The sequence below is a fragment of the Thrips palmi genome, unplaced genomic scaffold, assembly GCF_012932325.1.
Source record: "Thrips palmi isolate BJ-2018 unplaced genomic scaffold, TpBJ-2018v1 HiC_scaffold_1, whole genome shotgun sequence".
Lineage (NCBI taxonomy): Eukaryota > Metazoa > Arthropoda > Insecta > Thysanoptera > Thripidae > Thrips > Thrips palmi.
The window spans coordinates 9544531-9556271 of NW_023144620.1; the positions used below are offsets into that span (position 1 = coordinate 9544531).

General features: G+C 51.9%; 2 protein-coding genes across 5 annotated transcripts in view; one reads left to right on the forward strand and one right to left on the reverse strand.

Annotated features, from left to right (window-relative positions):
* Window positions 1-6098, reverse strand: part of LOC117639770 (alpha-actinin, sarcomeric) — a 35842-nt gene extending 29744 nt beyond the window's left edge. For 2 of the 3 annotated variants that reach the window (XM_034375684.1, XM_034375676.1), the window contains exon 1: window positions 5802-6098. In XM_034375684.1, the coding sequence (XP_034231575.1) occupies window positions 5802-5921 (120 nt within the window). In that variant the 5' untranslated portion in view covers window positions 5922-6098. The remainder of the gene's footprint in view (window positions 1-5801) is intronic. The other variant, XM_034375666.1, reaches the window with a different exon arrangement.
* Window positions 6099-6743: 645 nt separating this feature from the next.
* Window positions 6744-10867, forward strand: LOC117641666 (E3 ubiquitin-protein ligase UHRF1-like). 2 transcript variants are annotated; one of them, XM_034379170.1, is made up of 15 exons: window positions 6744-6821; window positions 6900-7093; window positions 7301-7447; window positions 7536-7556; window positions 7641-7867; window positions 7946-8089; window positions 8169-8374; window positions 8468-8654; window positions 8743-8977; window positions 9068-9279; window positions 9370-9513; window positions 9588-9744; window positions 9836-10090; window positions 10177-10275; window positions 10355-10867. In XM_034379170.1, coding segments are annotated over exons 1-15 (2376 nt in total). In that variant the 5' UTR covers window positions 6744-6820; the 3' UTR covers window positions 10502-10867. The 2 variants fall into 2 exon arrangements, with proteins under 2 accessions (XP_034235061.1, XP_034235070.1); XM_034379179.1 differs by having other exon boundaries at window positions 6777-7093.
* The last annotated feature ends 874 nt before the right edge of the window (window positions 10868-11741 follow it).

Below are 11741 nucleotides of genomic sequence, written 5' to 3' on the forward strand. Positions count from 1 at the left end.
ACTTTCGGCAGGGTTGACGACCGCCACCGCCTGCATGCAGGCTCGTTCGCAAACGGCGCTTCGTCGCTGGCTGGCTCTCTCCCTCTCTCTCGCACTCGTGGCGACGGAGCACCGCTGCGGAATGAGCCCTCTGGACGCCTGGAGGTCGCGGCATTCGGCGGAAGGTGCGACTGAGCGAGCCTTGCAGCGTTGCAGCGACCGCTGCCGGGCCGCCGCTGCCGCGTTCGCACGCCTTCGCAGGGCCGCCGAGGCCTGCAGGGCCGCGTGCCGCGCGGCGTGAGCAAAACAAGTAACTAGATCGGTAACTCGAGGCTAGCCCAGGCTAGTCCAGGCTAGCCCTCGCGAGGTCCGAGGGCCGCCCATTTGGGCCGGGCCGGGCAGGAGGCTGATTCCGAGAGTCGTTTTCGTTGCTCTGTCTCCCTCGCACCTGTGCGGGGTGCCCCGAGAGTGCGAGAGAGACAGAGCGACGAAAAAGACTCTCGGAATGAGTCTACAGCCCGGGGAAATTCGAGCCCGGAAGCGGAGCCGGTGGGGCGTTCGTCAGCCAGGCCGGCAGCCGGGCCGGCAGCCACACAAACGCACACGAAATGCAATCAGCCTGGTCGCCTGGAAACGGGGACACCGCGCACCGCACCGCACCGCACCGCACCGCGCAGCGCCACGCGTCTCAGCCGCCTTCCGTCAGTCTTCCGTTTAATTACCCGGGCCGGATGCAGGACGATGCAGTGGCCAGGAAGCAGGGGCAGAAGGGGAGGACCACGACGGGGAGGTATACGACGACGACGGGGAGGTACACGACGACGACGGGGAGGTCGGCGACAACGACGGGGAGGTCGACGACGACGACGGGGAGGTACACGACGACGGGGTGGTCGGCGACGACGGGGAAGTCGGCGACGACGACGGGGAGGCACACGACGACGACGGGGAGGTCGGCGACAACGACGGGGAGGTCGACGACGACGACGGGGAGGTACACGACGACGGGGTGGTCGGCGACGACGGGGAGGTCGACGACGACGACGGGGTGGTCGGCGACGACGGGGAAGTCGGCGACGACGACGGGGAGGCACACGACGACGACGGGGAGGTCGGCGACGATGACGGGGAGGTCGACGGAGAGAGCGACGACGGACGGTCGGTCAACCCAGCCCGTCAATCACCCGAAAAAGAAGAGCCGCCCCGCCCCGGCCGCTGTGGAGGGCACCCCGCTGCGCTGGCGGCGTGCGCGGCGTGCGCGGCGTGCGAGGGGCGCATCTTTGCGGTCGGGCCGCGCGTTGAACGCCTCGCGTTGTCATGGCAACGGGCGGCGGGCCGAGAATAGCGAGAGCGAGTCTGGGGCTGCCCTGCTGCAGCGCCCCGCCTCGAGGCTACACCATTCAGCACAAGGCGCAAGCACGCGCGCACGACTGGACGCCGTCAAGCGACCAGAAGGCACCGTCTCTTAGAGCAGTCCGCTTGGTGCACCTTGGTCCCTGTGCTCTTTAGGTGGGTCGCGTAACGCACCTTAAGCGACACACGGTTGTCCCTTAAGCGACCCAAGATGAGTGTCTGTGCCCTTCAAAGCAGCTCGCTTAACACCTCACGCAGTGCAGTTTCCCTCCAGCAACCCTTAATTAATGAGTGCCCCAAGTGTGCCAGCCAGACCAGTGAGGCTCGCGCTCGCTCCGCAAACGCGCGTGTCCTGTCTGAGGAGAAAGAAATGGAACCGAGCAGGCAGACCGGCCGGGTCTTCCTGGCCAATCAGGCGGCGGCACACTTCGCGGCGGTCATCGGCACACTAATTGCAGTGTGGCGACACCAAGGCCAAGGCCGCGTGCCATCTCATCCCCCCCCCCTCTTTTCCCCAGTTTCCACTTTGGCAGCACTTCGTCCCAATTATGACAGGCTGAGGCCAAAACTCGAGGTCGAGGGCTAGGGCGCGGGCTAGGGCGAGAACTAGAGCTAGGGCAGGCAAGGGGTGCGACGGGGGGACCGCCACGTCCACTACACCCACGAGGCCATGCTGTTGGTGGCACCGCCGTCGAGCCGACAGTGACAGACGCTTCCCCGTTCGGGGCGCCGGGCTGCGCCAGCGGGGCGTAATCGCGTGCCAATGACATAACGGGGGCAGTGCCGCCGGGGGAGGGGAAGGGGAGGGGGAAGCAATGTGAATCATACCACATACCGCCTCGAGCCACTTAAGCGGGGCGCCGCCGCCAGGACGCCGCCAGGACACCACCAGGACGAGAAAAGGGGGGGGGGGCAAAAAAGCGACGACGCGAGAAGCGGCAAGGAGGAAGCCCTTCAAAAAACGAGCTCTGGCTGGACTCGGCGGCGCGTGCGAGCTGCGCGACTCGTCCTGGGAAACAAGAGATAAAGGGAAGGAGGAGGGGGAGGGGAGGGGCAGCGTAAAGGCCGGTCATTACCGTTCCATGTCCCGTTCGGCCAGCACTGCCGAGCGTCCAGCGCGCCGCTCATTGTCAGCAGCCCGTCATGAAGACGGTCAGTCATGAAGACGGTCAGTCATGAAAACGGTCTGTCATGAAAACGGTCAGTCATGAAAACGGTCAGTCATGAAGGCGGTCAGTCATGAAGGCGGTCAGTAATTAATGAGGGCGGTCAGTCATGAAGACGGTCAGTCATGAAGACGGTCAGTCATGAAGACGGTCAGTCATGAAGACGGTCAGTCATGAAGACGGTCAGTCATGAAGACGGTCAGTCATGAAGACGGTCAGTCATGAAGACGGTCAGTCATGAAGACGGTCAGTCATGAAGACGGTCAGTCATGAAGACGGTCAGTCATGAAGACGGTCAGTCATGAAGGCGGACAGTCATGAAGACGGTCAGTCATGAGGGCGGTCAGTCATGAAGGCGGACAGTCAGCCATTGCAGTCATTAGGCGGTCCACCAGCCTGTCCGTCAGTCATGCGGGCGGTGCGGGCGGTCAGCGCGCACGAGGAGGTTGCGACCCCCGACCCACGCGGCCCGCGGCCCAACGGCCCACGCTACGTGAAGGGTGCAGGCTTTACAGGCTCCACCGCTTCGCAGGCTTCGCAGGCTTTGCAGGCCGCGCGGCGCCTTGTTTTTACGCGAGGGGCGACGGAAATAGAGGCGGCGCAGGAAGAGCCCAGGGGAGATGGATTTGCGGAGCGGGCGGGGGAAGGGCCTCTAAACGAGGGAACCAGGGAACGACCAACGTGTGCGTTGTGGATCTATCTGCCTGACGGCTCGCATCATCACTGCAATTTGGCGTTTTAGAACCCAGTCAGCCACTGCCACCGAGCCGGCCAAGCGGGTCCTGCTCGCGGCCGACCAGGGTGCCCAGGGCTCGGCCAAAACGGATGCCCTACGTCCTACGCCGCTGTGGCGCCCCTAGGCCGAGCTACGCCGCCGCCACGCGACGCCAACCCCACGGCACGGCGGCACGCCCCGCCCCGCCCCGCCCCGCCCCGCCCCGCCCCCCGCAGCTGACTGACTGGCCGGCCGAATGTAGGCCACGCCTGTGGGCCAAGCCAGTGGGCCACGGTGTGGCCAGCCTGTGCTCGGACCCCGCCCGGCCCGGCTCCTTCGGAAACAGGCCCTCGGGTTCGAATTAAAACCGCCATTCAGATGATGTGGGGGCTGCGCCAGGCTGCGCCAGGCTGCGCGGCTCCGCGAGGCTCCGCGCGCCGCGCCCTCGCTCCTGACCGTGGCACTGTGGTGTCGGTGCGGCGGCGCGGCGGTGCGGCAGTCAATACCGAGAGACACGCGCCTCCCGCCTGCCAGGAGTAATATTGGCACAGGGATTCGCCTTCGCCACTCCGCGCGGACACATTTAGACATTTACAAGGGAAACGGTTCAACGGGTGGTGCCGCCACTCCGCCCGGACGCCCCGCGCGTCTAAATCACGGCGGCCGGGCCGGGACCGTATCGGTAACCGCGCTGTCTCTCTCGCACCGCTGCGCGACTCCCGACGAGTGCGAGAGAGACAGGGCGACGAAAAAGGCTCTCGGAATCAGTGGGCGCTGGCCGACGGCGCCGACAGCGACGCGGCGTTAGAAGTTGACCCACTGCGAAGACTGCGTGGACTGCGTGTCGCCGACAGAGCAGAGAGCGCGGCCTGAGGCGCCTTGAGGCTCGACGCGGTGGAGTCGGCCGTCGGACGACGTCGGCCTGGCCTCTCGTTTCACAGAATTAGAATTCGCCAACGGCGAGCTAATATGAGCCTCCTATTTTTGACCGGCCCAGAGAGATGCTCTACATCATGGGATGTTACACGCTTGAATGGCACGGTTCGAAGCCCGGAGGTGGGTCAGGTCTGCGGCCGTGCATTCTACATTCTACCACCTGAAGCAAACAAGACAGACCTGCGGTCGAAACAGGGGAGAAGAGGCCACATACACAGTGTTACGTGTTTTCAACAGTAATTCAATTTTAAAGAAAATAAATTATGAACTTAATACTAAAACAGTCAGATAAAGGCAATAAATGGTTAAACAGCAAAAATCACACAATTCCTTGAACAAAAAAAAACTGGGAATTACAGCATTTTTAATAATAAAAAAATCTGTGAATGGAAGCACAATTACTTTTTTATCTTTCCAGAACATTTCATGTCATGCTGGTAAGACAACACAGTTAAAATGGATACTTGAGCAGTGCTGTGTGTCTCTTCTGCACTGGGCTCTGATCCAAGCTATATTTAATTAGCTACTGTTGAGAGGCAGTGGTCTGAATTTCAAACTTGCACACAAATAGCACACAAAGAGCTTCATTATTTCAACCCCGTCCAATACTTAAGTAAAAACATAAAAGTATAAAATTTTTAAAAATAAAACGAGACTGAAATACAGAAAGAACATAAAGGATAATTTAAATAACTTCCCAGTATTTAACATGCCTTGACGATTATAACAAATCGCACTCGACAAGAGGAAATTTTTTTCATTTTCATGGAATTGACAGGCTATTAACAGAATTTATAAATGAACATGGTAAGGATATAGGAATATAAAAATGAAATGTTTCCAAAAAAGTGCTTTCAAACTGTCCAAATCACAGAACAACGAAATAAATGAAGCGCAACCCGAAAGATGAATTGAGCCATCTCACATCCATTCGATGGCAGGATTTCATCATGCAATACACACACACACACACACACACAGCTCATTGGAATCTTTTCTACAACTAAACCAAATAAACGAGAGAAACACACGTAGAAGTAGTGAGCCAATGCACTTTCACCACTTGATCCTCGTTTGGTGACACTGTTTATAACCTCTCCACGGGCCACCGATCCTGACGCATCACAAGCCGGGCTGGCCCGCGGGCGGCAGGTTGGCTTGGCTTGGCTTGGCTGGAGCCACTAAAGTGGCAAAAGGCATGTCTGGAAAAGCACGCCGAGGCACGCAGCACGGAATCACGCCGCGTAACGGATGGAACACAAGATAAGGAGGAAAACACTTTGCACTCGACACTCAATGGACACGGCCAGTGGCCGCCGCACCCCAGCGGCCTCAGCGGCCCAGCACACAGGACCTCCTGCCGGTCGGTGTTCTTGTCCTTGTCGCACTTCACTCTCCATCCACACAGCACTATTCACAAACTTGATGCACTGGAAACGGCCAGGCCCTTGGCAGGCGCGCAGATTAATCCAATGGGCGGGTGTCGCGAATCCCGCTCCAGGAGGCTGGAGTCCTGGAGAGTCCTGGGCGGTCAAGCCGGGTTGACGCAGGACCGCAGGACTCGCCGGGCTGCCGCCGGCCTCGGCAGGGCCTCGGTGAAGTCCTGCAGGGTTGTCTTCGACTTGTGACACACGAATCGCCTAGGTCCTTACCTTTTTCTGCTGTTTCTCCCACGCCGGGTCGAGTAGTCCTTCGCGTTCCCACTCCTCCTCCGGCTCCATGTATCCATCACTGTAATGATTCTCTATGTTGTTCATCCCGTGGTCGTTCATCTTCGTTTAATTTTTGTAAGTTAACTTTACACCGAGAGGAAAAGCTCGTCGGGTCGAAGGCCCCCCTTTCACGACAGAAATATCGAGGCAGAGCCGTCGCTGCCGCTCGCTCACCGCACAAAACCCACCGCCGGGTACCGCTTGAAACTTGTGCGCCTGAACCGCTGGGCTGGCCACTCGCTACCCCTCCCCCTCTCCGCACTCCCCGCCCCTCCCCGCCAGCCTCCCCGCCCCACCTGACCCCACTTCACCGCGCCGGCCGGGCCGCGTGGTTACGATTCCTTCGCCCCGAAGCCCGGCATGAGAAACGCGTCACTCGAAAAGTCGGGAAGGGGAATTCGCGAACAGTGCGAGTCTATCGGATCGGGGTGAGACAAGGCGCGGGACGATGACTCTTAGAGTTCATGCACCGAAGCGTGCGGCGAACAGCCGAGTGAGGTTCAGGCAAAGTGCTCGTCGCTCTTGCAGGGGATTTACTTCTTTCTTCCGAGCGCGAACTTTGTCATCACGAACGGACGTGTAGAGGGTGCGTAAAGGAGCGTACGGACCCGAACCCCTCTCACCCCCGCCTCCCTCCTCCCCCTCGACCAGACTGTCACGTGACTTTCCCAAACAAACTGCCTTCCCCTCCCCCTTCCCCTCTTCATTCTTTCTTTCCTTTTCTCTTAAATTTCGCGCATGGTGGATCGTTTGAATGACTGCTCTTTTCCAAGACTGCCTGTCTACTGACTGCGCTGAGCCCGTCTTTCAAGTACAAATCATACCACGACCTGGGAATTTACCCTTCACCCCCTCCCCAGGCTCCCCTCCCTGCTCCCCTCCCCTTCCCGCCTCCCCCACCCCCACTTTCACTGGCTCAGCCAGCAGTTGGCGGTTTGGCGCGAAACCGAAATGAATGCAGTATGATCATGATGTTTGCGGTACTTTGTTGCCGTTCATGAATTTAGTGTGTGATAGGCCTTGTATTTTTCTGTTCAGTGAAAACCTGTGATTACTTCATCGTTCAGTATTGTGTTGTCATCATGTATATTCAAATTAAAACAGCCGATTGCTCCCAGAGCAAGAGAGTAGAGGTTTCTAAACTAACCTCTGTTGAAGAACTTAAATCTCTTGTAGAAGAAGTTTTGGAGGTGAAACCAGATAGGCAGAGACTGTTCTTCAGAGGAAAGCAGGTATAAGTCATTTCCATGTTGTTATACATTTTAATATCTTTAATGGTCAAATGTTTGTCAACAGTCCAGAGTCGTAGATTTGTGATAACTGTCTTTGATCCCTCCTATTTTCTTTTGTCTGTAAATCTGTGTTTCTCCTTTTCTATGATTATAGGGCAAGTGAGAGCTCATAAGCATAGTTATTGAATTGACCTCTTTTTTTTTCAGTTGGAAGATGGATACAAAGTCTTTGATTATAACATCAACCTCAACGATGTTGTTATGCTTATGGTGAAGCCGGACCCCTCACTATTGCAGTCAACAAGCACTGCGGAAAAAAAGGAATCAGACAAACCATCTACATCCAGTGAGAAGGTACCACTATTTACTATGCCAGATTTCTACTTGTGGTTTTTGATCTTATTTCACTGTCATTTTAATTTTTGGTTTGGTTCCATTGCAGGTTGAAAGTAAATATTACAAAGTAAGTGATGTGTTTCAATATCTTAGTTATCCTTTCTCTAAATTTAAGTATGAACAAAATATTTTTAATTTTTTTATTGTGCAGGTTGGAGACTTAGTAGAAGCTATTGATGACTTGTATGGGGGATGGTTTGAAGGAAAGATTGTTGATATTGTGAAAAATACTGAGCCACTAACTGACACTGTATCAGAATTGGCTGGGGATAAAGAGGAATCTGAAAAGTCTGAAGCAGAAAAACAGTCAGCCAAAAGCTATGATGAAGATCCATGCCTTCAAGATGATGGATTGCTCTACATGGTTCAACTTGATTTGTATGTTATTTTATTTTCATTTTCTACAAAAGAAACACTTAGAGCAGTGTCTTATCTATTTTGTTATCTTTTGTGTAGCTGCTGTGATGACCCTCCAAGTGGGTTCCCTCTGAGAAATGTCCGACCTCGCATGTGCACCACTCTGAAAGTTTCTGATATTAAAGTTGGTGATATGGTTCTTGTAAATTATAACATTGAGTCCCCTGATGAGAGAGGGTTTTGGTAAGTTGGGTTCAGTTTCTTGTATACTATTAGGGGTTTTACAATGACTTAATATCTCATTATTTATTTTATGTTGTAGGTATGACATGATTGTAACTGAAGTGTCAAATAAACGGACATCTCGCAAGGTTGTGGGAACCTTGTACGTTGGCAGGCAACGTACTGAATTAAGAAATTGTAAAGTACTGTTTACTGATGAAATAGTGAAAATCATGAAGCCTAAGCTGATTTCTGAGCGGACTAAAGAAGATGATGTGTCAATGTCTACAGACAATGACAATAAGCGTATGTATCAATACATTAATGTTGCATTTCTGTGTGATCAAATTCTTAAGCTTAACTTTTAAAATTGTACTTGAAATTTTCTTATCTGATCAGGCAAAAGTGCACCATTTTGTGCAACTTGTCAGGACAACCCTAAGCGGAAGTGCAAGGATTGCTCCTGTCAAGTATGTGGTGGTAAAGACGAGCCAGATCGTCAACTTATGTGTGATGAATGTGATATGGCATACCATTTACGTTGTCTAAATCCTCCTCTTGAAGCCATACCCGATATTGATGAATGGTATGTGGCTTTCTAATAAAACATATGTTCCCAAATAAACAGCAATTTTTTTAACTCAGCTTTTTTAACATTTTTATTTTGATGTCAGGTACTGCCCTGAATGCAAAAATGACGAAAATGAAATAGTGAAAGCTGGAGACAAATTGAAAGAAAGCAAGAAAAAAAAGAGATTGCCCAGTGCTAAAGAGGACAAATCAAAGAGAGACTGGGGTAAGGGTATGGCTTGTGCTGGAAGAACAAAGGAGTGCACCATAGTACCACCGAACCACTTTGGACCTATTCCAGGAGTTGATGTTGGTACCTGCTGGAAATTCCGTTTGAATGTAAGTTTTCGTAATAGTATTTCAAAACGCACATGATCTGGCCGTGCTGCCAAAATCTACAGGCTAATAATTCCCTATTTTACCATGCAGGCTTCTGAGGCAGGAGTGCATCGACCACCAGTGTCTGGTATTCATGGAAGAGATAGCGAAGGTGCTTACAGCATAGTTTTAAGTGGAGGATATGAAGATGATGTGGATAATGGAGAGGAATTCTATTACACTGGGTCTGGAGGTAGAGACTTGTCTGGAAATAAGCGCACCTCAGAGCAATCCTGTGATCAAACTCTTACTCGTATGAACCTGTATGTATAATATTTCTTTGAATTATTGTACTCGATTCATTTTCTAATTTTTTTATAGTTTTTGTTAATTTTTTTTTTTTTTAAATTTAGGGCCTTGGCATTGAATTGCAATGCTCCAGTAAACAAAGAAAAAGGTGCAGAAGCCAAGGACTGGAAAGGCGGGAAACCTGTTAGAGTTCTTAGAAATTATAAGTTAGCTAAGCATTCCAAGTACGCTCCTGATGAAGGCAATAGGTGAGGCTTGTCTGCTTTGGCAGTTTCTGATTTATTGAGTACAGAGTTTTGAGCATAAATTATTTCTGTCTCAGGTATGATGGCATTTACAAGGTATTGAAGTATTACCCTGAAAAGGGTGAGTCAGGGTTCATTGTTTGGCGCTACCTTTTGCGGAGGGATGATCCTACACCTGCTCCCTGGACAAAGGAGGGCAAGAAACGAATTGCTAGCCTTGGACTTACCATGATAGTTAGTATAAATCCCCTTTAAAACACACATGATTGTTCTGGTTATAAGGACTAGTGTGATTTTGATTATTCTTTTTTCTAAATTTCTACAGTACCCTGATGGATATGAAGAAATGATGGCTGCGAAAGAAGCTAAAGCTGCTGCTTCAACAGAGGAAGGAACTAAATCCAAGAAAAGGCAAAGGAAAAGTGTTTTGGGAGAGTCATCTTCTGATAGCCCCAACACAAAGAAAGCTAAGGTGGCCGCTTATGAATTGGAAAAAGAGACTGCCCAGAAAATTGATGAAGATACTGTTAACCAGAAACTATGGGACACCTGTAAAGCTGCCCTGAAGGAAGGAAAAATGGTAAATACCTACAAACTTGTGTCTGTTTTACCTATGTCAAAATATATTTGTGGTGCATTTCTTCCAACCTATGTGTATTGTTGCAGAAATTCTTGGCAGAAATTCAGCAGCATTTCATGTGCATATGCTGCCAAGAACTAGTTTATGATCCAGTGACTACAGATTGCCATCACAACTTGTGCAAGGTGCTTTATTAATAAAAGTGTAAATAATTTTTTTAAACTTGTCTGATAGAGTTGTACTCTAATGTTTTTCTCTTTTTAGGCATGCTTGAAAAGGTCATTTTCTGCTCAAGTCTATAACTGCCCAAGCTGCCGGCATGAACTGGGCAAAGAATTTCCGCTGGCTGTGAATGAAAAGCTTGCTTCTACCCTGCTGCACCTTTTCCCGGGTTATGAAGTTGGCCGGTAGTTTTATGATATTTAATTATGTATTTCTCTTCTATTTTGCTCTTATTTTTGGTATTAATGTGTCTCCGTCACCATGAATGAAAGACAACATTTTATTTAATGATGTACCCTTATTATTTGTATTACTGTGTCTCTGTCATAATGAATGAAAGACAATATTTTTACATTCCTTTTGTAATGAAATTAGGTTTTGACTTTGGAGACTTTATATTTCTTTTTACTTATCTTTTTATAAGCTGCTTATGCCAATGGAATGCATCAGCCAACCCCCTGTAATTGCGTACCATTATTTGCTTATGATTTCCATCCCTTTCATCTTGTGTGAGCATATCTCTTGTGCAATAAATTGGTATTACTGAACAATCAATTTGTTAACTTCATTGGAACCTTCAAACGATCCCGTTCTTCTCGTGCACTGCAACCTCTCAGACCTCATGCGCGGCGCGCAAGGTCGTGCAACGAGTGCTGTCTCTCTCCCTCTCTCTCGTGCACTGAGTGTCACGCGGACTGCAAGGGCCGCGGGCCCTCCGCCCGTCCGTCCTGTCCTCCTGGACAACACACTGCGTCGCAGGCAATTTGTTTGCGCGCCTTAGAGGCTCCGTCTTGGTCGGACAGCGTGTGGCTCTGGCCAGGCTTGGCCAGGCCGGGCCGCCTGACCAGGCTCGGGCAGCCTTCGGCTCGTCTGCTTGCACTTGCTGGGCTCACTCCCACCAGCAGTCTGCCGTCTGATTCCGAACACTGCTTTCGTCGCTCTGTCTCTCTCGCACTCATGGGGCGGTCCGCAGGGGTGCGAGAGAGTTAGAGCGACGAAGCAGTGTTCGGAATCAGACGGCTGATTCGGCGTCTCGTGTTGCTCTGTCTCTTTCGCACCTTCGAGGAACGCCCCATGAGTGCGAGAGAGAAAGAGATCAGTGGCAGCTCGGCGGAGTGTCGCGGTCTGGTCGTGATCGCCCTCATGCGGGCGAGGGAGAGGGGTGGATGGAGCACCAACACAGCTGACTGATTCCGAGAGTTATTTTCGTCTCTCTATCTCTCGCACCTATTGGGGGCGCCCACAAGTGCGATAGAGACCGAGCAAGACTTTCGGAATCAATCTACAGGACGAGAGCTCCTGTCGGCAAATGGAGGCGAAACTTGGACTCCGCGTACGAGGAGACAATGACACTCGCACTCCCACACGCTTCGCGCTTCGCTTCCCCAATCTGGAGTGACCTCCTTCCGCTCGGCACCGAAAGTTAAGG